The sequence below is a fragment of the Sturnira hondurensis genome, unplaced genomic scaffold (genome assembly GCF_014824575.4).
Source record: "Sturnira hondurensis isolate 20B ecotype Veracruz unplaced genomic scaffold, ASM1482457v3 Scaffold0004136, whole genome shotgun sequence".
Taxonomy (NCBI): domain Eukaryota; kingdom Metazoa; phylum Chordata; class Mammalia; order Chiroptera; family Phyllostomidae; genus Sturnira; species Sturnira hondurensis.
Window position 1 is genome coordinate 13,379,442 of NW_028076767.1, and position 27,555 is coordinate 13,406,996.

The following is a 27,555-nucleotide window of genomic DNA, read 5'->3' on the forward strand; positions in this document are numbered from 1 at the left end:
AGTAACAGAGGCCACATTTTCAGCTCTACCTTCAGGAAGAAGCTCAACTCAAACTAAAATCACCAAATTACACAAACCAAGGTCTTTTTAAACAACAGTGAAAGTGCAAAATAAGTTCAACACTACATTCAACAACCTGATTAAATACAATATAGTTTCGTACTGATGGTCTCTTAACTTTACATAACTTCTGATGACATTAAATTCTTCAAAATGTAGCTTTACAAATCAAATCAAGCAATAAAAGGTAGCTTTACAAATCCACTAGGTAATTATGATAATAAATAAGTTAATATTTTTGAGAACTTACTGTGTGCTTTATAGACTTAGCTCACTGAATCCTCCTCACCCTTTCATAAGGTATTATTTAACAGGCGAAAAAATGCGCAGTGCAGGAGTTTAAAGGCAATCAGAAGCCAGGCCATGTGACCCAGGCCCTGCTCCCTGGGCTAAGTGAAGCAGATTGTCTTGGCATCTTGAAGTCTTAGAGAGTAAGAGTGGTTCTCATTTAATGGAACTCACTGTTTTTTGACAGTATACGCACATCGATTCCAGATAATTTTTTTAAAAGATTTTATTTATTTATTTATCTTTAGAGGGGAAGGAGAGGGAGAGAAACATCAATGTATGGTTGCCTTTTGTGCATCCCCTGCTGGGAGTTGGCCTGCAGGGAACCAGCCTGCAACCCAGGCATGTGCCCTGACTGGGAATCGAACTGCGATCCTCTGGTTCACAGGCCCACACTCAATCCACTGAGCTACCCCAGCCAGGGCCTCGATTCCAGATAATTTTTCATTCCATAAATCTGAAAGTTTTCGAACTTTTACCCAGAAAGCGAGAGAGGGGAAAGGAAGGAGACTTGAGGGGAGGGAAAGGTAAGAACAGAAAAAAGGAAAAAGAGTAAGAGAAAGAAAACCCAGCTGACCAGAAAGGAGCGACTGTGGCAGTCAGCATGTAGGAGATGGCAGAGCACAACAGCGGGGCATATTTCCGCCTGGAGTCCTGCTTTTCACTGACCAGTGATATAAAAGCCAGTCTGGATTCTCTGGCAAAGACTGAATTTAGTTATAAAATTCTGAATTAGTGATCCCATTCCTCAGGACTGATTTTAGAGAACACACTGGACATCCAGTCAGACTAAAATCTGAACATTATCCAAAAAGTACACCGGGAAGAAAAGATGTGCAGTTTCTCCGGAAATAGTCATTGAACTTCTCAATTTGCATTTCTGGAATCCACGCCAGCATCTGATGGGAGCCTAGGCAGAGTTCAAGTGTAGGTGTGATGAATGCGAAGTCCTGGGGACTCCAAACACATGAGGTCATGTGTAAGAATGAAGATAGGTTGCAAGGAAACATAAAATTAAACGGACTGAAAGAGAAATAAAGTATGTAGATACAAGAATTATTAGGAACAGGATGCTGTGGAGATTTTTAATTTTTATGCCCCGTTTTCATTTGCCCTGAATGACTGCCAATGCCCTCAAATAATGAAGATTTCCTATTTAGCAAGAAGAAAGAAAACAGAAATTGAAAGCACATGTGAGACTAAATTTAGAAAAGCAAGATTATGTAATATTCATCAGCTCTAAGGACTGGCTATTTCCATCAATTAGCAGGTAAATACTGACATGCAGAACTGATGACAGAATAAGCAGTTAAGGATAAAAGTGCAGTTTGATTTTACTTATCATGTGGCCCAGCACGCATGGGGTCATAAGAGCATAAGCAGAGCTTTACAAGAGAGAACCCACAGGCGTGGACAGATTCTTCACTGAGAAGCCAATCCTTATAGAAAAGTCCTCAAGCCTAGAAGAAAGTAACTCAATTACATGAAAAACATAAACAAACGCTACAGTTTACTTCACCCACTCATGCACAAATTCCTTCAATCAACTCACTTACTGCTCACCCACTATGTGCCAGGAACTATTTGGAACGAGCCCAGGACTGACCGCAAACTTGAAGACATCCCTCCTCTTGGCCTGCAAGAGTCCCACATGCTATTGCTCCTGCCTCCCAAACCAATCACAGCAGTTCTCTCCAAGGCGGGATGCCAAGGCCTTAGGAGAGGGCGTGAGGGGTGCTGGGAGGGCAGAGTGACCAGGTGGCCTTCACCTGTCAGAGTCCACAAACCCCAGGCTCTTCCCAGGGTGCTAAGAACCCTACTAGGCCTCATGAGGATTAGCCCACCTGACAGCGACACCTTAACAATAACAACAAACAATTGCTTGACACCACTTACCCAACCACATTCCAACAATCCAACTGTGGCACTTCAAGACACAAAATAGTACCTTCAAAGCACATGATGAGGCCACACTGCGCAACAACACCACGCTGGCCAACCTGATGTTTGGCACTTTTTAACAAATGTGTGTAGGCAATGGGGAATTTAGTAATGGCAATGGCTTTACGATTCAGCAGATAAGAGCTACCAAGTTAAAGAACAATATGCCCTTGTGCAGAGTGTGGAAAGGAATATTGGCTGATGTACTTCTGGAACCACTCACACTGATATGATCAGTGATTATTATCATATTCAAATATGAAACACAATGCAATGTGTGCTTAAAAGGAAGAGTGCAAAGGGAAAGTAGGAAGAGAACTTTCACTGACCTTTCTCTGTGCATTTGGTGCTTTTCATTTCTTATCAAACTTGACCCTGAATACCTCCTCTGAAGTTGGTTTTACAATCCCTATTTTATAGATGAGAAAATGAGGCTCACGTCCCATCGTTACTAAGTGATGGAGCCAGACTTTGACACTTTAGGTAGCTAAGGCGTTATGCTTATTATGCTCCTTATAATTCTCCAACAAAAGGAATAAAAACTCCATAAATACGTGAAAATGTGCACTTTACATAAATGATATGACTTCATGTAAGCAACTCAATCATACAATCAAAGCAGCTGAAGGTTTTAGCACCTAAAATGCTTATTTTACTACTGCAGAGTCTCTATCTTTATGATTTTTCTCATAACTTACAAGCTTCTGGTAGAAAAGCAATCAGAGAAAATGTCTGCCCAAAACTAATTCACTGATGCTTAAAACCATTCCCTATTCTACTTTGTCTTTAATGTGCAGGCACCAACACAATCTAAGAACATGAAGCCATGTCAAATAATTACTCAAAGTAATTATTTGAGAACATAAATTCAACTCACCGTAAAGGAATTAAGCCAAAAACAAAGGAATTAGGTCAAACCAAAACACTGGCACAGCCTTCTCTTTTGCTTTAAATACTTCTGCCACCACTGACGGAGGCTGTGCTCAGTCTCGTACAGAGGAGTGCAAGACACGTCAAACATCTCGCAGAGGAAGGAGTACAGAGGCCCCCATGTGTAGTTGGCCCTCAGTATCTGTGGGGTACTGGTTTCAGGACTCCACAGATACCCAAATCCTGAGGCTCACATCCCTAATATACTGGTGTGATACAAAGCACACAGTCAGGCCCATATACTAGCGAATTCTCAACTTTAAATGAAAATACTGTCTGTTTTCGATCCATGGTTGGTTAGTTCCATGCATGCAGAATCGGCAGATACAGCAGGTTGTATTCCAATGCAGCCATAGTCCCCTCTTAAGATATATGTCTAAATTAAATTTGAAATAAATTTGTTTTAGGAGAAGAGGTAAAGCTATTAAGGCATACTAAAGAGAGAAAATGAGTGGGCGGAGACAGAAAATGTCTGAGATGAGAACTCCCCCACCTACCCCACAATGCTGCTGGATCTGATTATGTGTTCACAGAGCCAGGCCATCTCAGGGGTTTTCTTAGTTTTGACTAATTACCAGCTAGTCCACAACATACACGAGAGATGAAAAAAGTAAAATGTGCATGTCTGCACCTGCTGAGAAGGGAGTCTTTCAACAGACAAAGGAATAAAAGGACAAGTAGGGGTTTGGAAAGAAAACACATTAGTGTGGAATACAACAGTAAAGGATTAGATAGTATGATCAAAGTGTCTGTATTTTAGTAAAAATCTTCCTTCCTGAAAAAAAGAAATGGTCCAAGTTCTTGATTAAGACTTTAGAAAGATCTCACTTATATGTCAAATCTAATGAATAAAATGGAACAGAGGCATGGATACCCAGAACAGACTGACAGATTTCAGAGGGGAGGGCAGTGGGGAGCACTGGATGAAAGAAGGGAAAGGATTAGCCAAAGAACAAACATGCAGAACCCACAGACACAGACACCAGTGTGGTGACAGCTGGAGGGAAGGGGGGCAAGGGCTGCGTAGAGGTAAGCAAAGGGGGGTAAATTGGGGGACGTCTGTAATAGTGTCAACAATTTTTTAAAAACTTTACCCTTAATGTTTCTATAGTGTAATTACTTGACATAGACTTAAAGATCTGCAGTTATTCTTATGCCTAAGTATCACCATGAGAAAGAGGAAAATTTCAAATAGGCAAATGGTCCAAAGAAGATACCTTGAGATAAAAGTGACTTAATTGTCATTACTGTGGTACAATTATAGAATTGATGTATCTTGACATTACTGATATTTATTATAAATAAAAAGTAATCCACCTAGCTAAAAAAAAAAGAGACTTAAGGAAGAATCGGCTTTGTCTTTGTTTTGACAGTAAGACCAGAGTGACAAGAGCGCCCTGAGGGGAACTGGCCGACCCCGGTCCCCCTGGGCTCCCCTGCAATGACTCCAAGGTGGACATGATGGAATACAGTGTGTGGGTGGCAGTAGGCTCCTCCAGTCCACTCACGCCCCTTCATCAAGGCAAAATGACACATTTAGCAACGATCGTGGGCCTACCACCTGGTTAACTACAGTTTATCTCCCTTTGTCTCCGCTGTCTTGGATAATCACCCCTAAAGAAAGAGTGTCAAATAACCAGTGAGTTAGTGGGCATAACTGATAGCAGTTTCAGTGGAGAACTCTCTCTAGGAATTTATGTTTGCTCACATTTTGGAATAGATATTCTAAAATAAACTATACTTTTCTGGAAATAGGCAACATGACCCTCAAGATGATAATTAAGAAGTTGTGCTAATGACAGATTTTAAAGTAAAAGAGGTGGGGGCACATGTCTTCCTACAAATCGTTCACTGTGCACGTGTACCGCAGTGAAAGAAAGCAGCTGCGCATGCTCACCACAGGGCTCCCTCGCAGCCCCGCTCCCAGGCAGAGCCCCTCTACCTGCAGGTCACTGCCGCTGAGAGATGTAAAACAGCCGCAGTCCATGACATTACCATCTTCCCCTCCCTCCACTGCACTTCGGTACTTACTGTGGTGATCATTTAGCAACACACACAAATACTGAAGCATCATTATGCTGTACACCTGAAACTAATACAATGCTGCACATCAATTATACCTCAATAAAGGTGTTTTTTTTACATTACATTGGGACAACTATAATAAAACAATAAAAAATAAAATTTGGAAAAAAAATTAAATTTATTCTTAAAATAAATAAATAAAATAAAACTGTTTTAATCCAGATAAAATTACCCAATAAACCAGAAGCCTTATTTCTCAATAATTTTTTCTAAGTCATAGTTGTACTAATTGTATACTGCGTCCTTGTGTGATCATTAATTGATTCAAAAATATATATTAAGTGCCAGACACGATTTTTGTTGCTGTCATTCAACAATGAACTGAACAAAAAAGTCTCTGTTCTTATAAGGCATATATTTGCCGAGGGGCTAAAGACAATAAACAAAGAATATAACAATATTTAAAAAGCAAATACTTATTGAATACTTACTCTGTGCCAGGCACTGTTACAAGTGCCTTAGATCTTAACAAATAATTTATACCTCAATACAACCCTATGAGATCTACTATTATTACCCCATTTCAAAGATGACAAATGGAGGCACAGAGAATTAAGTAACCTGTTGTCTTTTTGGTTAGACGTTGGAAACCGCATGAAAAACCAAGCAGAGCTGTAGAAGTAGGCTCACAGATATGCCCCCAATAATGATGCAGAGAAAGGTGCATCTGCCAATATTTAACCAAGTCCCTCTTCATCCCCAGCATTTACTAAGCATCTGCTGTGGGCCGGGTAAATGGTACCCGGCTCTTGGTGGGTACCAATGGTACCACAAGGCTCTTGGTGTACCACCGTGAACAGGACAGCTGCATGCCCTGTCCTTACAGCTTGTACAGGTGCATGCACACCTGAAATCATGAGGCTTTTCACAGCATATACAGTGCTCTCTGTGCTATTCTACTTTTAGCAGATAAAAGCCCCTGAGACTCGCGCCACATGTTCTGCTGTCTAAATTGCCCTCAAGTGGCACAGCTATAAAAAAGTGCCTGGGACTATTAATAAAAGCAGCAGGTTTCCACAAGTGCCTAGTGTAATACACTAGATCCAAAATACTCACACACAAATGTATAAACTTTATGAGACGAACAAGCAATAACAGAGTAGGAGAAATGCTATCTCATATCAACCAAACATCTGGATGTGCTTCCATACTTTATCTTCTCAAATAAAGCAAATGTTTGCCATTTTCTATTTTCTAAACACTTCTCTCCTGATGATGCTACCCTCAGAGATATTATTAGCTTCCAAGAGAGCTCGAGACAAGTTTTACAGCACTTCTGTTCCAGAAAAAGAGTAACTTATTGGGCTTTCTTTTCTACTTTCTGGTTACACAACTGGCTCAAGTGATCTTGTGCCTTTTTCGGGGTGATAATTACAGCCAATAATCTGTACTTGACTAGGCAGTGGCTGGAAAAGGAAGCAAAATACACTTCTACAAAATGGCAGACCTCAACTTCTTTTCAAGGTTACAGGAGCTAAGTTTGGAGAGAACAAGAGTGGGTTTCCCCACTGCTTTCCACCCCCTCCCTTAGGCCAGCAGACAGAGCTGCTGCCAGTGACCGCCTCTGAGTCAGTCCTCTGTCTATGCGGAGTGAAATTTCCTGCTCTCTCCACTGACGTGTTCCCTTCTCTCCAAAGCAAAGGACACTCTAAAATACCAGGCTGTTCCCACTACCACAAATTTCAATATAACTTCATTGGGAGAACAAATAGTAACAAACATCAAAAGAAATCCATTCAAGATAATATAGTAATCTTAACTGGAAAAGAACTGAGTGTTTACTATTTATTCTCCATGGATACCGTAAGAATTAGAGGGCAGGAGGGCATTTCTGTTTGGAGCTGAAACTCCAGAATGGAAAACCCACATTATTTTCTAATACTTAAAATAAAGTAATCTTTAAATATTCTCCTAGAGCCTTCAAAAGTAATATTGAATCAATCATTTCAGAATGTTTAGATAAAAGTTCTTTAGTGAGAGCAGCAAACGAACCCTCGTTGTAAAAAATAGCGTGTCATTAAGTTAATAACTAGAGTCAATTTGTGCTGTACAAAGTAAATGCTAAAACTTTATGAACATCTTTCAGAATGAAACTTAATCATGCCTTCCAGTGGCGGCCTTAACACTGGGGCAGCCCCTTCCCCACACCGCCCTGGAAGGCTCCCCGCACAGACTGGGAAGCGAGTATGTCTACAAACCTGGCAGGCTGAGAAGCATCATCGGACTCTGGCATCACGTGTGGTCTGAGAAAGCACTTTGCTTCCCTCCTTGACACGGAAAACCATTTCACCTAAGTAGCACTATCCTAGCCAATTTCATTTCACATTACGACTTACTGTCCAAGATGTTCCTCTCGTAACTATACATTTTTGCAAATATGAATAACCCCATTTCATGGCACATAAATTGTATAGGTAGGCAAGTCAAAATGGAAAATTAAACTGTTTAAAAATTACAAAATGGTGGAAGTGGAAAGAACCACAGAATGTATTTCATTCAATCCCATTGATTCGAACATAAAGACACTTGAGCCCTAAGAACAGTAACTTTTTTTAAAATCGGCTGCATAGTTTGCCCAAATTACTTAAAACACTAACTTTCAAGTGGCATTCCTCTGATGCTAGAGCTCGTCAGGAAGGTGTCAGGGGCCAGCTCAGGGGCCGGGGGTTCCAGCGACCCATCTCCTGCTCAACCAGATCCGATCTTGTTTCATCTGTTTCATGTGTGGGGTTCGGCGTAAAAGCTCATTTGAAGAAGGAATGCATGCCACGGCTCTAATAAATCTAATGAGCATTGCTTTGGAGAGCTGAGTCAATATGTCACATTCTCCCCAGTCTACACTTAGATTATTTTCATTCTAGCAATTCCCACAGCACCACAGGGTGGTGAGGAGACAGGGGCAGTGGGAGGTTCGACAGTGTGACCCTGAAAAAAAAAGGGTTCAAGAAGATAACCAGGCCATGGTTCGAATAGGAGGTGCCCAAACTCCGAGTCACCATCTTAAATTTTTCAAGCGTATCAACTACAAAGCAGCTGCAGCTGCTCTGCCCTGATAGCAGGACTGACGTTTACAATAGGTACTGACCATTACGGCCACCACACACAACTCCGGACCTGGGGCTGTTAAGCAAACCTTACCTGACATTGTTTGTTTTTCACCTTTGACAAAATGTTTCACTTCTACAATCACAAATCATGACTAAAGGAAGCTAATCAATCTGTATTTCTACCTAATGAGTCTATCACATTTCAATGGTTCAAATAAATGGGAAGCCAAAAATGTTTCACGAAAAAACCTGGAGTACAGGCCCCCTCATTCTGTTAGGTAAATGCCACCCAAGCAATTTATTAAATGAAAATCAGCTATTTAAACTATGTTTTGAATCATAAAGTAATTTTGTTGTAGAAAATAACAACTGGAGGATCTTTTTTTATTATTGGATTGGCTTAAAGGTCTATAGCCCAGAAAATACAGTTGGATTAATACTTATCTTTAGCAGACTCCTAAAAGTTTTTCAAAGGTAAAGATTATGTGTTCTTTAAAAAAGATTTAGAAATTATATAAGACAACCTGAAACACATAGGTTAAAAGTTTAAATAGTAATAAGAAAACATATTCTTACACCCATCTCTTAAAGACCCAAGCATCTAAAATATTCTATTACATTTTTGCATGTAGCTGTCCAGATCTCCCAACACCATTTGTTGAAGAGGCTATTTTTACTCTATTTTAGGCTTCTGCCCCCTTTGTCAAATATTAATTGACCAGAGAGACATGGGTTTATTTTTGGACTCTCTATTCTGTTCCATTGATCTATGTGCCTGTTCTTATGCCAGTACCATACTGTTTTGATTACCATGGCCTTATAATATAGTTTGATGTCTGGTAATGTGATACCTCCGACTTTGTTCTTCTTTCTCAAAATTGCTGCGGCTGGCTATTCAGGGTCGTTTATGGTTCCATATAAATTTTTGAAATGTTTGTTCTATGTCTATGAAATATGTCATTGGTATTTTCATAGGGATTGCTCTGAATCTATAAATTGCTTTGGGTAGTATGGACATGTTGATGATGTTAATTCTTCTAATCCATGAACATGGTATATGTTTCCATTTGTTTGTGTCTTCCTTAATTTCTTCAGTGTTGTGTAGTTTTCTGTGTACAGGTCTTTAACCTCCTTGGTTAGGTTTACTTCTAGGTACTTTATCTCTCTTGTTACTATATCAAATGGGTTATTTTTTCTGATTTGTTTCTGATATTTCATTGTTGGTGCACAAAAATGCCTTTGATTTCTGAATATTGACTTTGTATTCAGCTGTTTAGCCAAATTCTTATGAGATCAAGTAGTTTTTTGGTGTACTCTAGAGGCTTTTCTATGTGCACTACATGCCAGCCACTGGGAAAACAGTATAAAATTTCCTCAGAAAACTAAAAATGGAACAGCCTTTTGACCCGACAATTCCACTGTTGGGTTATACCCTAAGAATCCTGAAAACACCAATTTAAAAGGACCTATGCACCCCAATGTTCATAGCAGCATAATTTACAATTGCCAATTGCTGGAAACAACCTACGTGCCCATCAATAAATGAGTGAGTCACAAAATTATGGTACATTTACACAGTGGAATTCTATACAGAAAAAAGAAAGAAGGAGTTCCTATCCTTCACGACAGCATGGGTGGAACTGGAGAGCATTATGTTGAGTGAAATAAGCCAGACGGTGAGGGACAAATACCATATGATCTCACCTATAAGTGGAACCTAATGAACAAAACAAATAGGTAAGCAAAATAGAAGCACAGACATTGGAATAAAGGACAAACTGACAGTGACCAGAGGGGAGAGGGGAGAGGAAAGCAGGATAATAGGGGGAAAGGGGGGAAGGGTCATCAAGGAACATGTATAAAGGACTCATGGACAAAGGCAAAAGGGGGGTAGGATCAAGGGTGGGATGTTGGGATGGGTGGCAGGGGGGGTGGTGGAGGGAAAATGGAGACAACTGCACTTGAACAATAATAACAAGGGAAGGAAGGAAGGAAGGAAGGAAGGAAGGAAGGAAGGAAGGAAGGAAGGAAGGAAAGAAGGGAGGAAGGTTATGATCATGGGCAAAAAAAAAAGTTCCTAAATACAAATATAAAATGTTTACACTACATTCACTTATAATAAAAAATCGACAGCAGTGGCTATGTATTTGTATGGAGTTTTAGACATTAAAATTTATTTCACTTAAAAATAAATTAAATATTGTACCAAATAACACCATAAATGCATGTTTTCCTATTCTGAACTTCTTTAAAAGGATCCAAATGAGATACTCACAGTTACTAATCACTCCTCCCAGCGGATCGCCTTTGAAATCAAATTCAATATCCATGTATTTGCCCTGCCAAAGAAAGACTTCGTGAGTTTTCAGGGTCCCCTCAAAATATTCAGTCAGCCTATCTTGTTTAGAGAATAGCATAAGTGTAAGCTCTTCATACATTTGTTTAAATGTAATTAAGAAAGACACCATTTATGTAACCATGACACACAACAAGGTGCCTCCCTGAATAATTCATATTAAACACCCCATTAGCTCAAAACTGACATATCCTATTACTAATTCAAGAACAGCTCTTCTCAGCCATCATGTAAGTTTTCCATTTCAGATATGTTTCAAATTTTGAAGGGTGTGTGTATTCAATTCAACAATAAAACTGAGGCATATAGTTGGGAAGATAAATTATTTTATTTTTATAGGCAAAATATGTTTAAGTCATGGCTAGAAACTCCAAACATACTGGACAGTGGAACACTCAAAGTATTGTTTTTATATCTACTCCAATCAAATACATGATTATACGGTGTGACCAGCTCGGAATCAAAGACTGCTCAGTATTACTCTCTCGGGCTTTGATCTAGATTACACAGCAATACATAACCAGGTTCATATTACACTTTATAGATGGTATATTAAACACAGAGAAGCACACATGGAGTTTCATACTGTAATTTTAAAATAATTGGTTTATGCTTGTCTAGTTAAAGAGTAACAAGTATAACAGAATAGTCCTGACAGCTGTTTTGTGTTGGAAAAGGGCATGTTGATCTAAGAAGCAGTCTTCGGTTTTGTTTTATGTTCTACCTTAGTAATAGTCAGAGCGATGGCTTATAGGTAATTCTCCCAAAGAATTACTTCAACTCTTTTTTATTTTCAAAATAACGGTAAGGGAGAAGAAACAGGATCACATGGCACTCAGTCAACAGTGCAATTTGTGAATTTTTATTAGCTCATGCATGCTCTCCTGCCTTTTCCTTCTTCATCATCATGGGTCATCTGCCCTTTTAAAGTCCTAAGTATTCATTAGGGAAAGGTCTATAAACCCTCCTAGGTCGGAAAGTAGTCACAAGGGAAACCAAGGCACAGCAGCTCCTGCCCTCAAACTCCTACAGTCTGGGGAGGCGGGGCGGCCTGAGACAGATAAACTGGACATTATTGTTTAGGGGGACACATCCTATAGCAGGTCATCATGCTATGCACAAAGGAAAGGGACAAAGGGAAAAGAGGAAGTCAGGCAGGCAAGGAGGGGCCGAGCAGGAAGAGCAGGTGTGGGAACTAGCATCCTGAGGATGGTGAGGGAAGCTGAGGCGCATCGTGACATCATGATGTTCTCCTGACGGCCAAGTCCAATCATTAAAGGTCCCTAAACAAGCATGCAGTGATCAGACTTGCTCTTGACATGATCACTCTGGCTAGAGTCGAATGGACTCGTAACAATCAAGACCAGATGTAGCTGATAACAGATGGCAGGAATCAGGCGAGAAATGGTGGTGGTGTTAAGCAGGAGTACAAATGGGGAAAGTAATCGGAGTAGAGATAATGCAGGGAGTCGCAATGACAGGTCTGGTTGGATGCATGTACAAGGTAAGAGAGGAGAGGAACAAGGATTAAAAAGTCCAGGAATGTGTCCCAGGCAGCTGAGTGGGTAGTGATGGTCTCTATGATGGTGGGGGACAACACAGGCGGAGCAGCTACAAAGGGAGGGGAAAAGGGTGGCTTCCCAGGACAGTGAGCGGCTGACCCTATGAGAGGGAATGGTTTTGACGGAAGGTGATTCCGGGGCATAGGAGGCAACACATTCTAGAGCACAGGTGCAGCACGTAGGATTAGTGGGAGACAGGACTTGGCAGGAGGGTGTGTATGTAGAGGTAGGGATGGGTGAGGCACTAAGATTGAGGGCTTGGATAATGAGGGGGGGGGATGATGATGATGATAAAGATTTCTGTGAAGCAGGCATGATATCATCAGCCTACAGTGTGGTTAAGAGGTTTGAAGAGAATAGAATAAACACTGCAGAAAATGAAAAAGGAAGCCAACCAGGAATAATCGCTCGGACAGCACCGAGAATCCCATTGATACTGGTATGGCAACCTTCCCATCCAGCCACAGCCTGATTACAGCCAACAGCTGGGTTCTGATCATGTCACCAGTCTACTTGGAAATAACCAGTGGCTTCCCATTGCCTGCAAAGCAAGAGTCCAAGACCTTGAACTAGATACTCCAAGCCCTCCAAATTGAGGGCTCAACCCATTTTTCCAGGCCTTCGGTGCACAGATTCTTACAGAACCTCTGGTGTGGCCACTAACTCTGACAAGTGCAGGCCCACACTAATTCTCGGCTTACTCGCGCTGTACTGCCAGCTCCGCCTGCTTCCCACCCGATTCTCGCACATTTAAATCTAGGGGCCCCACAGGACTGTCCATGACCCCAGACTCCTCCAGCTTCTCTATTCTGAACTTCGTAAAACTTAATCTGTATCTTCTCTAGGGAACTTACTGCTTTATGTATTGTCTTTTAACTACTTTTAAACACATCTATTTTTTCTGACTAGTCTATAAGTTTCTTAAAAACAGGTATCCATTCATTAAGAAATGTTTTCTGAGTGTGGCGCCAGGCACTGTTCTAGGGACTGAGGCCACCACAATGAACAAGAAGCCTGAGGTATTTCCTCCCAAGGCTCCTACTCTCTAAGGTCAATGGCCACATAAACAAGGGAAGCACATAAATAATTCCAGAGACTAATGAATGCCTGAGAAAAATAAAAACAGGGTAAGTCAGAGTCTGTAAAAGGCATCATGGAAGTGACATTTGAGGCGAATGATACAAGATGCCAGCATGCAAAGATCTGAGGACAGAGCATGGGCAACTGCAAAGCCTAAGGCCAAAGCCTAAGGCCAGAAAGTGCTATGTGCTGGGCATGCCTGCCAGTCACAAGGCCTGTGTGCTGAGGCTGAGTGGGGGCAGGCGAGGAGGGGCAGGCAAGGGCAGGGCAGGCCCCACCCAGCTCCTGCAGGGACTCCCAGACAAGCCTGTGCTGTCTCCCAAGAGCAAGGGGGAGCCACCGAAGGCTTTCAGCAGGGTAATGAGGGGACTTAAATTCACAAAGATCACTCCAGCTACTGGTACAGGAAGACAGTAGGCTACAAGAGGAGATACAGGGAGATCAAAATTTCACTATGTTTTTAAAAACCAGAGGTTTTAAACAAATGAATAAAGCATGTGCACTTTTCATGCCTACTGAAGGAGAGGTTTGGTAATGAAATTTCCCCAACCCTACAGGTTCTCTCCTACACTTTCCAAAAAGTAGGCTGGCTCTCTGCACACATCAGATCCTCAACAATTACTCCTCACCCCTCCCCCAGAATCTTTGGTTGAGAACAATGATTTCCAAAGCCTTGAAATTTTTGGTTTGTTTGTTTTTTCAAAAACAGTGGAAAACAGAAGCTCAAACGAGAGGTGCTGGGGAGACGGGGACCCTGTAAGGCACCTCCATGGGAACCTAACATTTGTCTAAAGTGTCAGCTGCAGTGAGCATGCCTAACTCATCACAGGGTCTACAACATCTCTGTGAAGAGCTCAAGAAGTTCCTTCTGAGTTAACCCATCAAACACCGTCATAGGAAATGCAATTTCCCGGAAGTCATAAGTCACTTTTATACAAAATAGTAACTTTAAACACAGTAGAGTCCTCCTATAAAATTATAATATGGACTTGAGTATATTACCCTTCAAGTCACAGACCATAAAGCAGGAAAATTACTAAAAACAGGGCATAAAATGATTTAGCCTATACTCCAGTATTAATCTCATATCCTAATACGTCTGTTATATTAGGATTTCTCTGAAGTTACTTAATAAGCCAAATTGCCTGTCAAGACTTTCAAGACATTTCAAATGTCACAAAGTACTGGACTGACCAAAAAGCTCATTTAGTTTTTTTCTATATGATGGGTCTAGTAACGCTTAGTTGTCTTTACCTTCATTTGAAACAATTTTGTTAGATTGCATTGTGACAGCTTGTCATATCAGCAAGCATTTAAAAAACTTATCAAAATTGGTGAATTTTTGTGCAGCCATTTTAATACTGAAGAAGGAAGAAAAAATGCAACATTTTAGGCATATTATGCTTTATTACTTCAAAAAATGTAAAAATGCAACTGAAACATGAAAGAAGATTTGTGCAGTGTATGGAGAAAGTGCTCTGACTGACCGACATGTGAAAAGTGGTTTGCAAAGCTTCTTGGTACTATTGATATTTTGTTCAAATAACTTTTTGCTGTGGAGCTGTCTTATGCATTGGAAGAGCTGTGGAGCTGTCTTATGCATGTTTAGCAGCACCCCTGGCCTCTATGCACTAGAAACCAATAGCAGGAGAGAGCTGACATACTCAAAATATTCAGATCAATAATGTTATTGGTGAAAGTGAAAAATATGTCTTTTATTTTACAGAAAAAAAAACTAAACAGACTTTTTGACCAACCTAATACTAATGACTCTAAGCCATATGGTTTTCTCGATTTTTATGGTCTAGAGACTAAATGTATTTGCAAATATATTTTTGTAAAGTGTGTATATAATTTGCGAACAGCAAAAATAAAATCTCCATAAAGAAGCTTGATCTATTGGGATTACATCTATTTGCACACACTTTGCTTCTAATTCTATTTATGTAATGAGATTAGCCATGTCACCACAACAGAAAAAGGAAGGGCTCAAAATGGTTAGACAACTGACCAGGCTAATCCAATGGAAAAAATTCACAGCCTTGGAATTAGGAACCTTCCACTTCCAAGCTATCAAAACTATCTCCACTGGAGGCCATTCTCTTGCCTTAAGTACTGGGTAACTCTAATGAGGAAAAACCCAAAGGAGCAAAGTATGGAAGAAAAAGGGCAGGAAGGGTCAGTAGGGAGGCATAAAAGATCACCAGAAATGGTCCCAAGTAATAATGTATGAGAAAAGAGCTTATAAAGTAAATGAGCTTTCATTATAAAATTTATAAAATTAGTTAAACTACAGAAAAAAAGGAGCCGATTTCAAAAGACTACCATCACACTCTGCTCCCCCAGGCAGTGTCTGTCCCTGCATAAACCAGAGTTAGGAGGGGTGCAGCTGGAGAGTCCTGTGGGCAGATATGCAGGAGAGTGATGGGAAATGAGGCTGCAGATGTTTCTCTTAGTGGAACTAGCATTTTCCAACTCAACCAAACTCAAAACAACAATTAACTTGTTTTTACTATTCAGTCCTCTCTCCTTGCCCCCATTAGCTGCCAATCCTAATGATTTTCTCTCTCTGAAGTTTTAGAATATACCTCAACTTCTGGTAGCACTGAACAAAAGACAAAGCCTGTAGAGTATACAAACTTGACACCCAGCTGTTCTTTTTTCTACTTAATTTCCGATTCTTAATTATGATTTCCAAATACCAAAACTCAGATAAGTAGGAGTTATTCTAAATAGCCTCATTTAAATTGTTCATGAAATTTTATGGCAGATGATGAGAAAACATGAAAAAATTAAAAAAAAAACAAACCTTGTCACTCCACGAGGAAAACAGGAAAGTTCCAGAAAGCAAAAAATAGCCCATGTAAAACTCTCAGAGTCTCAATAGCAATGGTGTTCTTATTTTTAAAATGTGTGTATTAAGAAATGTTAAACATCTACTGGTTGTTTAAACATACATGAGCCAAATATTAGTGTTAACACTTACGCTCATACAAATACTTACAAATCTAGAGGAGTTATCGTTCCTCACAGTCTTGGCATTTCCAAAAGCTAGTAGGAAAGAAATTGATGCATGGTTAAAACTGACAGAAAACAATTTCATACAGAAAAATAAGGCAAATACAATATTTGAAAATTTATAAATCCTAGAAAATACAATTTGTAGCAATGACATTTGTGTCCAAAATTTCCACAGAAACACGCTTAACAAAAGTATGCTGAAGCTTCTGTGTCTTACTATCGTAAGTTCATAGAGAGTCATTCCTATGATTCATGGAATATTTTTCAAGTATTACTGTAAACTTACTCTTGTCCCATTCAGGACCTTTTAATTGTCTGACAGCAGTCACTTAAGTGGCTAGTGAGCAACACTTCTATGCTCTTCCAACATTCTCATCAGTGAATAAGGTTATTTCAGAGATAACTACTACTTAACATTACTGAAAGTTCTGTGGAACTCGATGAGGTTTCCGGATGAAGTAAAACCAAAGAATCCTTAAATTATTTAAATTATTTTAAGTAAAGCTATTTAAATGTGATTACACATATAAGAGAAAGAGATTTGAAAACCAACATCATTTCCAGTAGGCTAAATACGCTACACAGTTTCAGTAGTTCATGTCCATCAGACCTAAGTGAAACTTTCTAGAATATAAAGAACACCAAACTGGCCCAGGATTCAAACTCCAATCTCCACTGCTGAAGAGCCAGGATCTCCCACAGGACCCCTTTTAAATGAGGGCACATAAGAGCCACAGGTTGCTACCACCCAGGCAGTGTGTTCCTGTTTAACACAGGTAGTTCCCAGGGTCATAAGGTAAAAGAACTGCTTCACCAAGCTTGTGCACAGGATAGGGGCAAATTAATCTGGGCCACGGTGGCAAAGGGTTAAGTAGAATAAATGTTAAGTTATGGAAACAGGGGATTCCTATTTGATGCTTTGAAAGCCTGAGGCATCTCAAACTTTAATGTGCAAGCCAATTGCCTCAGGATCTTGCTCAGGTGTACTTTCGTTCAGCGTGTCTTAGAGATGCACATGAACTTCTGCATTTCTGCCAATCCCCTAAGGCTGTTTACTGGGATCCATGGGCCATACTGCAGCTAGCAAGGAAAGGAGAAGAAATGATGTGATGAACAAAAGTGAATCTTTGGATTAAGAGGCCAGGCATTGAATCCCTGGAAGCCTCCACAACCTCATTAAATTAAATGGAGAGAAAATGATTAGAGTAGTAAGAGCTCACATGATATCTAAAGGCTAAAAGCTAGTCCAAGTTTTGGAAGCAATCACTGGACCAGGCACAGAAGTGTGTGTTTAAGTTGAAGTTCACTTTGTATATTCAGTAGCCAAATGCGTTAACCTGATGTGTTATACTTCACATTAGCTGGCTTTTTAAACGTTTCTTCATTTAAAAAGTACTAATTGGCTCCTCCTCAGTTAAGACAAAATTCACAAAGTCAACATAGGGAAAGCTCCTTGTATCAGAGATACCACTTGGAATTGGTTTGGTAGTTCCCTGACACCAAATTCTCTCTTTAATACAAAATAAACTGAGATGCTATATTGATGAAAAACCTGCACACAGGAAATACTCAAAAAGGATGCTGGCTGAAGAAGTTCACATTTTTATTCCATTTCCACTGCCAGCTAAAAGGCTTTAATAAATGCAATCTTGAGAATGGTGAGTGTTGACCTAGTATCATTAAGAACATGACATTTTTTTGTGAGTTTTCACAGGCTAGTCCTTCCTGGTGGGTGTTAACTAACTTACACAGCTCCAAAGTCCAGCTCAACATGTCAATATATAAAAGACAGTTTGTTGTGGTTTGAAGGTCAAGGGCAAGTGAAGGAATTACTTCAAAAAAACTTTATTCAGGGCACCATTTGCAAGCCATAAACCATCTTTTCATCAAACAAATCTGAGTTGCACATTGCTAGCTCTAGATACTAAAGACTTTTATTGTGAGCCACAGACTCAAAAACAAGTGTTCCATTATAGAAAACTTGAGACGCATTCCTCAATTGTTTTTTCAAGTTCATTGTTCTAAATGTTCATTTACAGTAGCAGCTCCAGTTTAAAAGTAAAGCATTCCCATAAAAGATAATGCAGGCCCACAGTAGACATTTCTTCTGTTTCCTGCACTGGGGCCTAGCTTCAAATACCATCGAATAAAGGGCCAGATTCTGATCCCAGATGCGAACTATAGCATTCCACAGTGCTTCTCCTTTAGATCAGGCCATTCTTAAAATAAACACATGCAGAAATACAACACACAGCTAGCACTCTGACTGAAAAAGTCAGTAAACAAAAAGTCAAATACTAGAATAAGATGAAGATGTAGCACTTTTTATAATAGCTTAATAGCTTTTTTATACATTAAGGTGCTGAGGGAAGGATCAATAACAATATAATAGATGTTTCGGTCTTTGCTTCTCACAAATGAAAATATTTTTGTGACTCTTATTCCTTTATCTGGAGGATACAGGTGCATGGTATCTCCTGGTAAGAAACCGGAAGGACAGGGCTAGGCCTGACCATGGGCAGAGCTCCATCCCTTCACACGGAGGGTATCGCCCCAACCAAAGCAGCTCTGCCTCAATCCATGTTAACTCTTGACCTTCCATGGCTTTGAACACAGGGTGGAACCAAACTACTATTAGAATCTCTAGACCAGAGATTCTAATCCGGGGTGGTTTTAAACCCACAGGGACCCTTGGCAATGTCTGGGGACATTTTCAATGGTAACAACAAGGGACCTGTGGGGCGAGGGACAGGTTAGAGGTCAGGGATGCTGCCAACCCACCTCCAGTGCACACAGCAGCCCTCACAGCAAAGACTTACCCAGTCAAAATACCAATAGTGCTGAGGTTGAGAAACCCTACGGTATCCCAACAACTACGTTAAATGCCAATAAAGACAAGCTTATAAAGCAACGTTAAGGACTCTGAATTGCTATTTCTGAAATAAAGGATGGTCTATGCTAACCTCCATGGCATTAAAATGACTCACTCCAGGCTTTGTTTCCTGATGGTATTATGAACTAAATGTTTGCATATCCCACCCCTGCCCTCCAGATCATGTTTTGGACCCCTAACCCCAATAGGATGATATATCAAGATAGGGTCTCAAGGAGGTCATTATAGTTGGGTGAGACCACAAGCCAGCCAGGCTACCACCATCACCACCGCCACCATGCCCAGGAAGAGCTCCCGTGAGCACAGAGCAGCGGGCTGGCAGTGGCCTGTAAGCAAAGAGGTCACAAAAGGAAACCGACCTGACCAGCACCTTGATCCTGGACTTCTGAGCCTCCAGAAGTATGAGAAAATGCATTTCTCTTATTTAAACCATCTAGTCTATGGTATTTTGTTATGGCATCCTGGGCTGACTGATACAGAGGGCCAACCACAGAATCTGAGCTCTCCATCAGGTTTAAGCTTTCTGCGGCCGTGAAAACACTGGCCCTTCGATGTTTCTCGGGCATAGCCTTGGTTTCCCTGACAACAGAAATAAGCAGCCACATGTATTGTCCTGAATAATAAAACAGCAGTCAGCTCCCACTGTTCCTTGCCACCAAGGTTTTCCTGGACATCAAGACAAATGCAAACATCAGTGGATAATTTTAAGTAAAACTAAAGTGGTTCAAATTACAACTGAGAGAGAAAATATAATTTAAATGGAAAAGCTCCTTTTACATGAGTCAACTGTTCCCGCCTTTAAGCACTAAAGCCAACAATTCATAGGATGCAGCCCATTTGCTCGGCAGGCCTGGGCCTGAATCTTCTTCTTTCCTCTTCCCTCCCAGGCCATGTCCCAGCAACCAGGTCTCTGAAGTGCTCTGCAAACTGGATCCAGTGTTCCAGTCACACCGGCCCAACGTACACAGAAAATCCTACCTTCCAGGACTGGATTGGACTGTAAAAGCTGTTCTTTGACTTGATTAACTTCTGCTCCTTTTCCACAAACAGCTGCTACATAGGACATGACAAGCTTGCTGGCCTCTGTGGATGAAAACAAGCCAAAGTAATAACTTAAGCAAAATTAAAATACAATACAAATACATATTTGGAGGAAGGAAACTGGGAGGATAAGATCCACTAACAGTGTTTTCAAATGCCTTTATACCTGAGAGTAAATAATGTTTTGAAAATTTTAAAAAATATTTGTTCTGCCCGGGCTGGTGCGCCTCAGTAGATTGAGTGCCAGCCTGCAAACCAAAAGGTCGCTGGTTCCATTTGAGGTCAGAGCACATGCCTGTGTTGTGCGCCAGGTCCCCAGTGTGGGGGGAGGGGTGGGCATGCAAGAGGCAGCCAATCAATGCATCTCTCGCCCATCAATATTTCTCTCCCTTTTTCTCCCTCCTTTTCCCCCTCTCTAAATATAAATAAAATTTTTTAAAAAATAAAAAAAATTTGTCCTTTCTATTCAATGACACGTCATTAATTTAAATATAATAGGAACTGTGCTTAAAGGTTATCAGTGGGTTGCTGAAAAGTGTGCTAAGTAACATTACCAACAAAATCTCAGGGGAATGATCTTCTTACAGCAATCATTTTACATACAAGTACTATATCATACAAGATAATTCAGGCCAAAAATAACTTGATAACGTATCTTTACCAAATATATTTTAAAATTTTAAAAGAACAGTTCTGCTTAAAAATTATTTTTGATATCAAACTGGTTTGCTCACAGTTAGACTAAATTAATTACTTTTTAATTCAATTTAGACACTAAGCAGCAAATGTGAGGATTTCGTAACAAGAAATATAGCCCTTTCAGGGCTCTGTTGTTTATATAGGCTTCACCAGTAACTCTGAAAGGTAAGCTGATAAAAGAAAAGCAGGCCACCTAGGGCATACCAAGAATTCTTGGCTCAGAGGTGAACAAAATTTGTTTTTGGTGGTTTCATCCTTCCATGTCCCCTCCCAGCACCTGCCTCCTAGAACCTGATCCTTTTAGTAGAGTTCCAAGGAATGTGAATAGATACTCAGGGAAAATGAGGCCTAATGTCCAACGAATTGCGGGGGTGGGGTGAGGCCACAGAGAGTTAGATGAAGTGAAACAAATTTTCTTTTGTAAAGAGCTTCTTGGAGGACCGTGTACATCGTGGAACTCTGGAAAAGGACCTAGAAAGTTGTGTTTTCCACACTGATTTGCCAGGGAATGTGCTTCTCGTTGGGCTGTTCCCGTTCTAATGCTCCATGATCAGGACCTTGGAAACGCTCCACGACTAAATGTCGGCTGTATGAAACATCTGCCCTCAGCTGGGCAGCCAAGGTAAGGAAACCAGTCGCCCAAATCTTGCTCTCTCAAGTCTTTGCTCTGGGCACTGTCTGAGAGCAGGAGTCTTGGCCAAGTATAAGCAACAGTACCTGTACCTTTGCGTACAAGGGGGCAAATCTCAGCACTGCCGTTTCTCTTGCAAAGACCCGCAGGCGGCTTCCAGCCCCATCTCCCATTGTTGAAGAAACATTCCATGAACATTTGGGATGCCATCCTGGGCACACTGCCCAAACATTCACGTTAGGGCAGCAATTTTCAACCTTTTTCATCTTGTGGCACACAGACTAATTACTAAAATTCTGGGGCACCTCAAAAGACATTTTTTTTTGCCAATCTGACAAAAAATAGGTATGCTTTGATTGAGTTACCAAAATAATAATAGTGATTACCTACCTTTTTTGCTCTGAAGTGACTTTTTAAGAAATCAGGTGTCTATACTTGTATACAAGAATTTCTGGTACCAAGAATTAACGAATCAGACTCAACCTTACCATGTGACATGAATCATAAAATGCAACTGTATTATAGGACTTACATATTTATGATTCAAGACAGGGCATCCACACTAGATGTCTCTTGTTGTGTTGGCTGTTGTCACTTTTTTATTTGACAATCTAAGTGAAAAGAGGTCAGTACCCCTGACTAAATAGTCAGGTATTACGTGTTTTAAAAATTCTTATGGTATACTGGTTGAAAATCACTGCTTTGGGGCATCTGAGCAAACTCAAAGTAAGTAACAGAAGCCAATGGGCACCAAGAATCTATGCAGGTCACAAAAAGTTCTCAAGGCCTAAGGTGACTGTTTCTGGAGTGCGAGCAAATAGGGGAAGTAAGCGGCCTCATGGAGCCCTGCGAACTGTGGAGGGAGACCGACTTCTTCAATGGCTGGAGTTAGGTCTTCCTCCAATTTGCTTTGTGGGTCATGCAATGGGTCCAAACAGATAATCTGGTGGTCTGTGACAGCTGATTTCTGCTGTTTCCTTTTAAAGACTAACTATTGCCCTTGTACCAATATTAAAATGTGTTCTACCTCCTATCATTAACTAATTTTTATGGCAGATTTTATATTGTCCCCATTTGAGAATCTTGGAAATGCTATGGTTTCATTAAACTTTTGCTGATCATAATAAAAAGACTATAACCCAGAAATGCCAATCTAGTCATCTTTGCAATGCCCTTCCTCCGAAGGCCATTGTCCCGTATCACCTCCATTGTATAAAGGTCCTGAACTCCATGTTCCATTGTTCTCGGGGTTTATTTAAAAGCTGGTAAATTATATGCACTTACTATTGTTGCTCAGTTCAGGCTGACTTGGCCTCAGTTATGGACAGTTTCTAGGGGTTTTTTTGTCTTCTTGATGCCACATTTCCCTCCACCCACCAGTCCACACTGAAACTCTTCTGGTTACTTCAAGATTTTTCTTTCTAGGCTTCCTGGCTTTCACGTTCAGGTGAGGCTGCCTTCCCAGCCAATCCCTAACATTTTGGGATAGCTGGCTCCAACTCTTCATTGCCTCACATTCCAACTCTGCGGTCTGGCCTCTGACGCAACCTGCAGTCTTTCTTTCTCTTCGTTCTGCTTTCTCAGTAGCATCTCTGCTCCCCACCCCCACCCACACCTTCACATATATCATGTTTATTCTTTCTGAATGGGAATTTTTGGTTTATCTTTCTACCCATGATACTATTAGAAGACTGAAAACATTTATAAGCAAAATAACTGTTCCAGATACTGGTAAATACACACACACAGAGATGAAAATGTAAGTTTTCTTTTAGGTAAATTAACAAACAGTAGTAAAAGTCAAGGTTAGGCCGTTCGTTTATTTCAGTGATTACAGAACTCACTATAGCCTCGAGTCTCACACTTCAGATACGTGACCACACTGAGTTCTCCGGAGCCCTTTGCTGGGCAGGAAGGGCTTCAGGGACAAAATGTCATGGGATGGGAGACTGGGGGGTCAACAAGAATCAGAACTCTGGTGGCTGCTAGAATTAAACTGGCCTCTCAGAGATGTTTTAATGGGCAGTATTAAATGGAAACAAGTTCTCCATTAAATGGGTCGATTCAGGGTTTTGTTCTTGTTTTTAAAAAGGGCACCAGGAGCAGATCTTTTGTAATCTGAATTTGACTTATATCATCTGGCTGTTAAATTGGACATAAATATAAACTCACAATGTCTACTGAGAGAGAAAGATGGGTTAACATAAATTGAAATTAAGGATCACTTATATTAGCTTTAAATAATTTAGTAATTCAGAAAAAAAATTTAATATAGTCAATGATACTTATATCTAAGTTGTTAAAAAGTTCTATGTTTGGATTCTAAACTACCTTCAAGAATTCTAATACGGGGCTTATTTTAATAATCTATTTTTTAGAAGTCAGGATTAAAAGTAATTTTCTCCAAACAAAGTCTCATTGTCTAAGAGAGAGAACTCATAATTTTTTTCCTAAGTTAATTCATGAGATACTCATTTCTTTAGAGAAATAAGTAAGCGAGTAAGAATAAGTTACAAGACCCAACGTAGTTTGGAGGAGTGTTTTCATATTTCCTATTTGGAAACAGGAAATGGCAGTTATCTCATAAAGCTTTCCCCTTTATTTCATTTTGGTTCTTCTGCACCTAAGTTCAAATAAATTCAAGATTGTATTTAAATGTTTAGATATCTATCCAAATCAAAAATTTGTATATGATTAAAAATATTATATTTCTGAGAAGAATCAGTAATTATCATCTTCCATATTTTCAAGCCTAGTTTTTAAATTATGTTGACTGTTATATCAACCAACTACACACAACCCTGGCAATCACAGCATAATATTATAAGCATTATCCAAAGCAATGCTCTTGAGCAGATTGTGGCTACATTAATCCGGTAATCACATTCTCAACAACAGTGCCTTTCCCATATACTGTAAAGGTATAAAGTGATTCTATCTGAGACCAAAAAGTGTACTCTTTATGTGTACTCAAAAATCTAAAAAGCACCACCATTTTAGACATAACATTGGTATTTAAAATTGGCAAGAGGGACCCTGGCTGATGTGGCTCAGTGGACCGAGTGCTGGCCTGTGAACCAAAGGGTCATCGGTTCCATTCCCAGTCAGGGCACAAGCCTGGATTGAGGGCCAGGTCCCCAGTAGGGGGGGTACAAGAGAGGCAACAATTCCTTGATGTTTCTCTCCCTCTCTTTTTCCCTGCCTTCCCCTCTCCAAAATGAAACAAATAAAATTTTTTTAAAAATAAAATAAAATTAGCAAAAGGGGAAAGGAACTAAAAAATACAAACTTCCAGTTATAAAATAAGTCATGGGAGATACAAGGTTAAGGGTGGGGAGTAGCAAAATGTAACAGCATTGCTTAGAATCAATTCTTAGTTCATTATTTTCTCTAACTCATAGATACTTTACATATGTAAATTTATGTACATATGTTTAAATATAACTTGAATCCTAAAATTCAGCAATAGGCAGACAAGCAAAATATGAGGTCTCTGAACTCAAAATCTCTTCTCTCTAGAAAATGGTAGAACCCCTAGGGTTTCACAGATATTCCGCATTAACAGACGAACATCCTGTGAAAAATACTACTAGATCAGAATTCACTTCTATAAATGATGAAAAGGGGTTATAATGATAGTTTATGATTCTGGGGATTTTAAATTCCTGTTAAGGGAAGAATTATAACTAATGTTACTCTGAATTTTCTGGTACTTTGTATTAGGCTATGAATAATATGTTATTATGTAATTATTACATAATTACATAATCATGTAATTGTACAGTATTTTTATGAAAGCATTGTGAAATAGTAGTAAGTGAGTGAAAAATAGAAAATAAACATTTCAATGAAAGTCATTTGTAACCATGAGGACAAAAGGATGGGAATCTCACTGCTAAGATATCAAAGCTTGTGCATGTTAACTGAACAAGCTCCACATGGATTCAATTACTATGTCAAAAACAAAACAGGTATGAATATAAGCAAGGTTTATTCCAAGTTCTCATCACAGAGCTGTTAATAACTTTATCCAAAAAGTAACAAGTATCCATGTATGCATTCCTAGATACATGTAATGTTATATATGTCACACATAGATCATGTAAGACCTACATGATATAGGCCAGGCAGCATGTAGAGACCACTGCACATTTACACACATGCACATATTCTTATATTTATCCACATCTGTACCTTTCTATTTCCTTGGTAAAGCATACCCAAGTTTTTCTAGGGACTAAGCTTACACAGATCTGCTGGTCCAGCGACCTAAAGAATGAGACTGCCTATATCAACAAAGCCACGTTTGTGCAGGAAAAAACAGGACCCGGCCACACAGAAGAATACCCTTCGGAGCAGTCCTGCACCCACAGCGCTGCTGAAGAGCCCCGACACAGCACATGCAAACCGGCCCGACAGGCAGCCATGCACTCTCATACTCACAGTACAGAAGCTTGGGTCATGGGTCATGGGTCATGAGACCCATGGGTCTCATGGGTCTTGCCATGAGAAACACAGCCTCTACTCTGGGAGGAGTCATGACAGGCAACATTTTTATCAAAATCACATATGTATATAAGTAGCTTTGCTTCTGAGAGATAGCTCCCCAGAAACCTCTGATAATTCATATAAAACATGCTGGTCAAAAAAAGGCTTTTTTCACTTAGGGAAAAAACCAAAACAAAAGCTCGCTATGTCTTGGCCTTAAGTTTGCTTAGCTATCGTGCCTCAGCGTGGATACATTCAGCGTTCTGAAACACTCATTGATGCTGAGGCCACGTTAAGTCAGTGACATCTCTGTCACGGCAGAGTCAGAGAACTACCACACATGTGAAGCAGCACAAGGTCACTTGGGGTTCAGAACTAAAGGGCTTAATGAGCAAGGCAGGCCTCATAACTCTTTGAGCAGATGGCTGAGGAGTTCCTAGAAACTGATGTAACTATAAAATTAGAAACCAAGTGATTTATAATGTTTTCTCATGTCAGGATCATATTCTCAGGCCCAAAGATTTACTCTGATGTCTTTGGAATAGCGTAGGGATGATGGTTCCCTCTGCTCCCACCAGTGCTTGCATGGGTCTCTGCTACACACTGTGTGCATCACAGCAGTAAATCATGAGCTCACTGCCTAGAGCTACTTAGGCACTATTATGAGCATAATGAATTTGTTATTTAGCACAGCAGTAAGAAAATAAATAGAGACCCAAAGAGTTCAAAAAGCTCACGCCTCTTCGAGTATCCACATTCCATAACCCTGCAGTATCTCCAAGAATGTCTCCAATATTTAAGACCAATAACATCATCATCTACCAACAGGGGCTTACCACCTAGCCCAATGATCACTTCTTATAAAAATAAGACCACTGATACTACATGGTGATTTAAGCTAGCAAGTAAAGATTCTTATTGAAAAGAAATATATGAAGTACATTGCACATTCTGGGCCCTCAATAAATGTCAGTTCTCTTCTTTCATTTATTTACTAACCCAAAGTTTTAACAGCTACAGGTACTCAAAACACAATGTTAGTGAATAAGAACACGCAACATTTCAAAAATGGCCCGACTTCCCTCTTCCCCAAAGAAATGAGATTGACCTCCCTCTCCAAGTTCCACTGCCATCTCTATACAATTTCCCATCATTTCATTTTCCCATAAGTAATCTCCAGGTAACAGAGGTATTAAACAACAAAAAAAATTATATGGTGCCCTGCCTGGTGTAGCTCAGTGGATTGAGCGCAGGCCTGCGAACCAGACAACCACGGTTCAATTCCCAGTCAGGGCGCATGCCTGGGTTGCAGGCCAGTTCCCAGCAGGGGACGCACAAGAGGCAACCATACATTGATATTTCTCTCCCTCTCTCCTTCCCTTCCCCTCTAAAGATAAATAAATAAAATATTTTTTAAAATTCTATGCTTTGCT

At 40.1% G+C, this 27,555-nt stretch overlaps 1 protein-coding gene across 8 annotated transcripts in view; it reads right to left on the bottom strand.

Moving 5' to 3' along the window:
* Positions 1 to 27,555, bottom strand: part of MYO1B (myosin IB) — a 167,540-nt gene that overhangs the window by 60,385 nt on the left and 79,600 nt on the right. For all 8 annotated transcript variants that reach the window (XM_037043735.1, XM_037043740.1, XM_037043734.1 and 5 more), the window contains 3 exons: positions 20,242 to 20,346; positions 16,354 to 16,400; positions 10,627 to 10,690 (listed from right to left, as the gene is read on the bottom strand). In XM_037043735.1, coding sequence (XP_036899630.1) covers positions 10,627 to 10,690; positions 16,354 to 16,400; positions 20,242 to 20,346 — 216 coding nt within the window. The remainder of the gene's footprint in view (positions 1 to 10,626; positions 10,691 to 16,353; positions 16,401 to 20,241; positions 20,347 to 27,555) is intronic.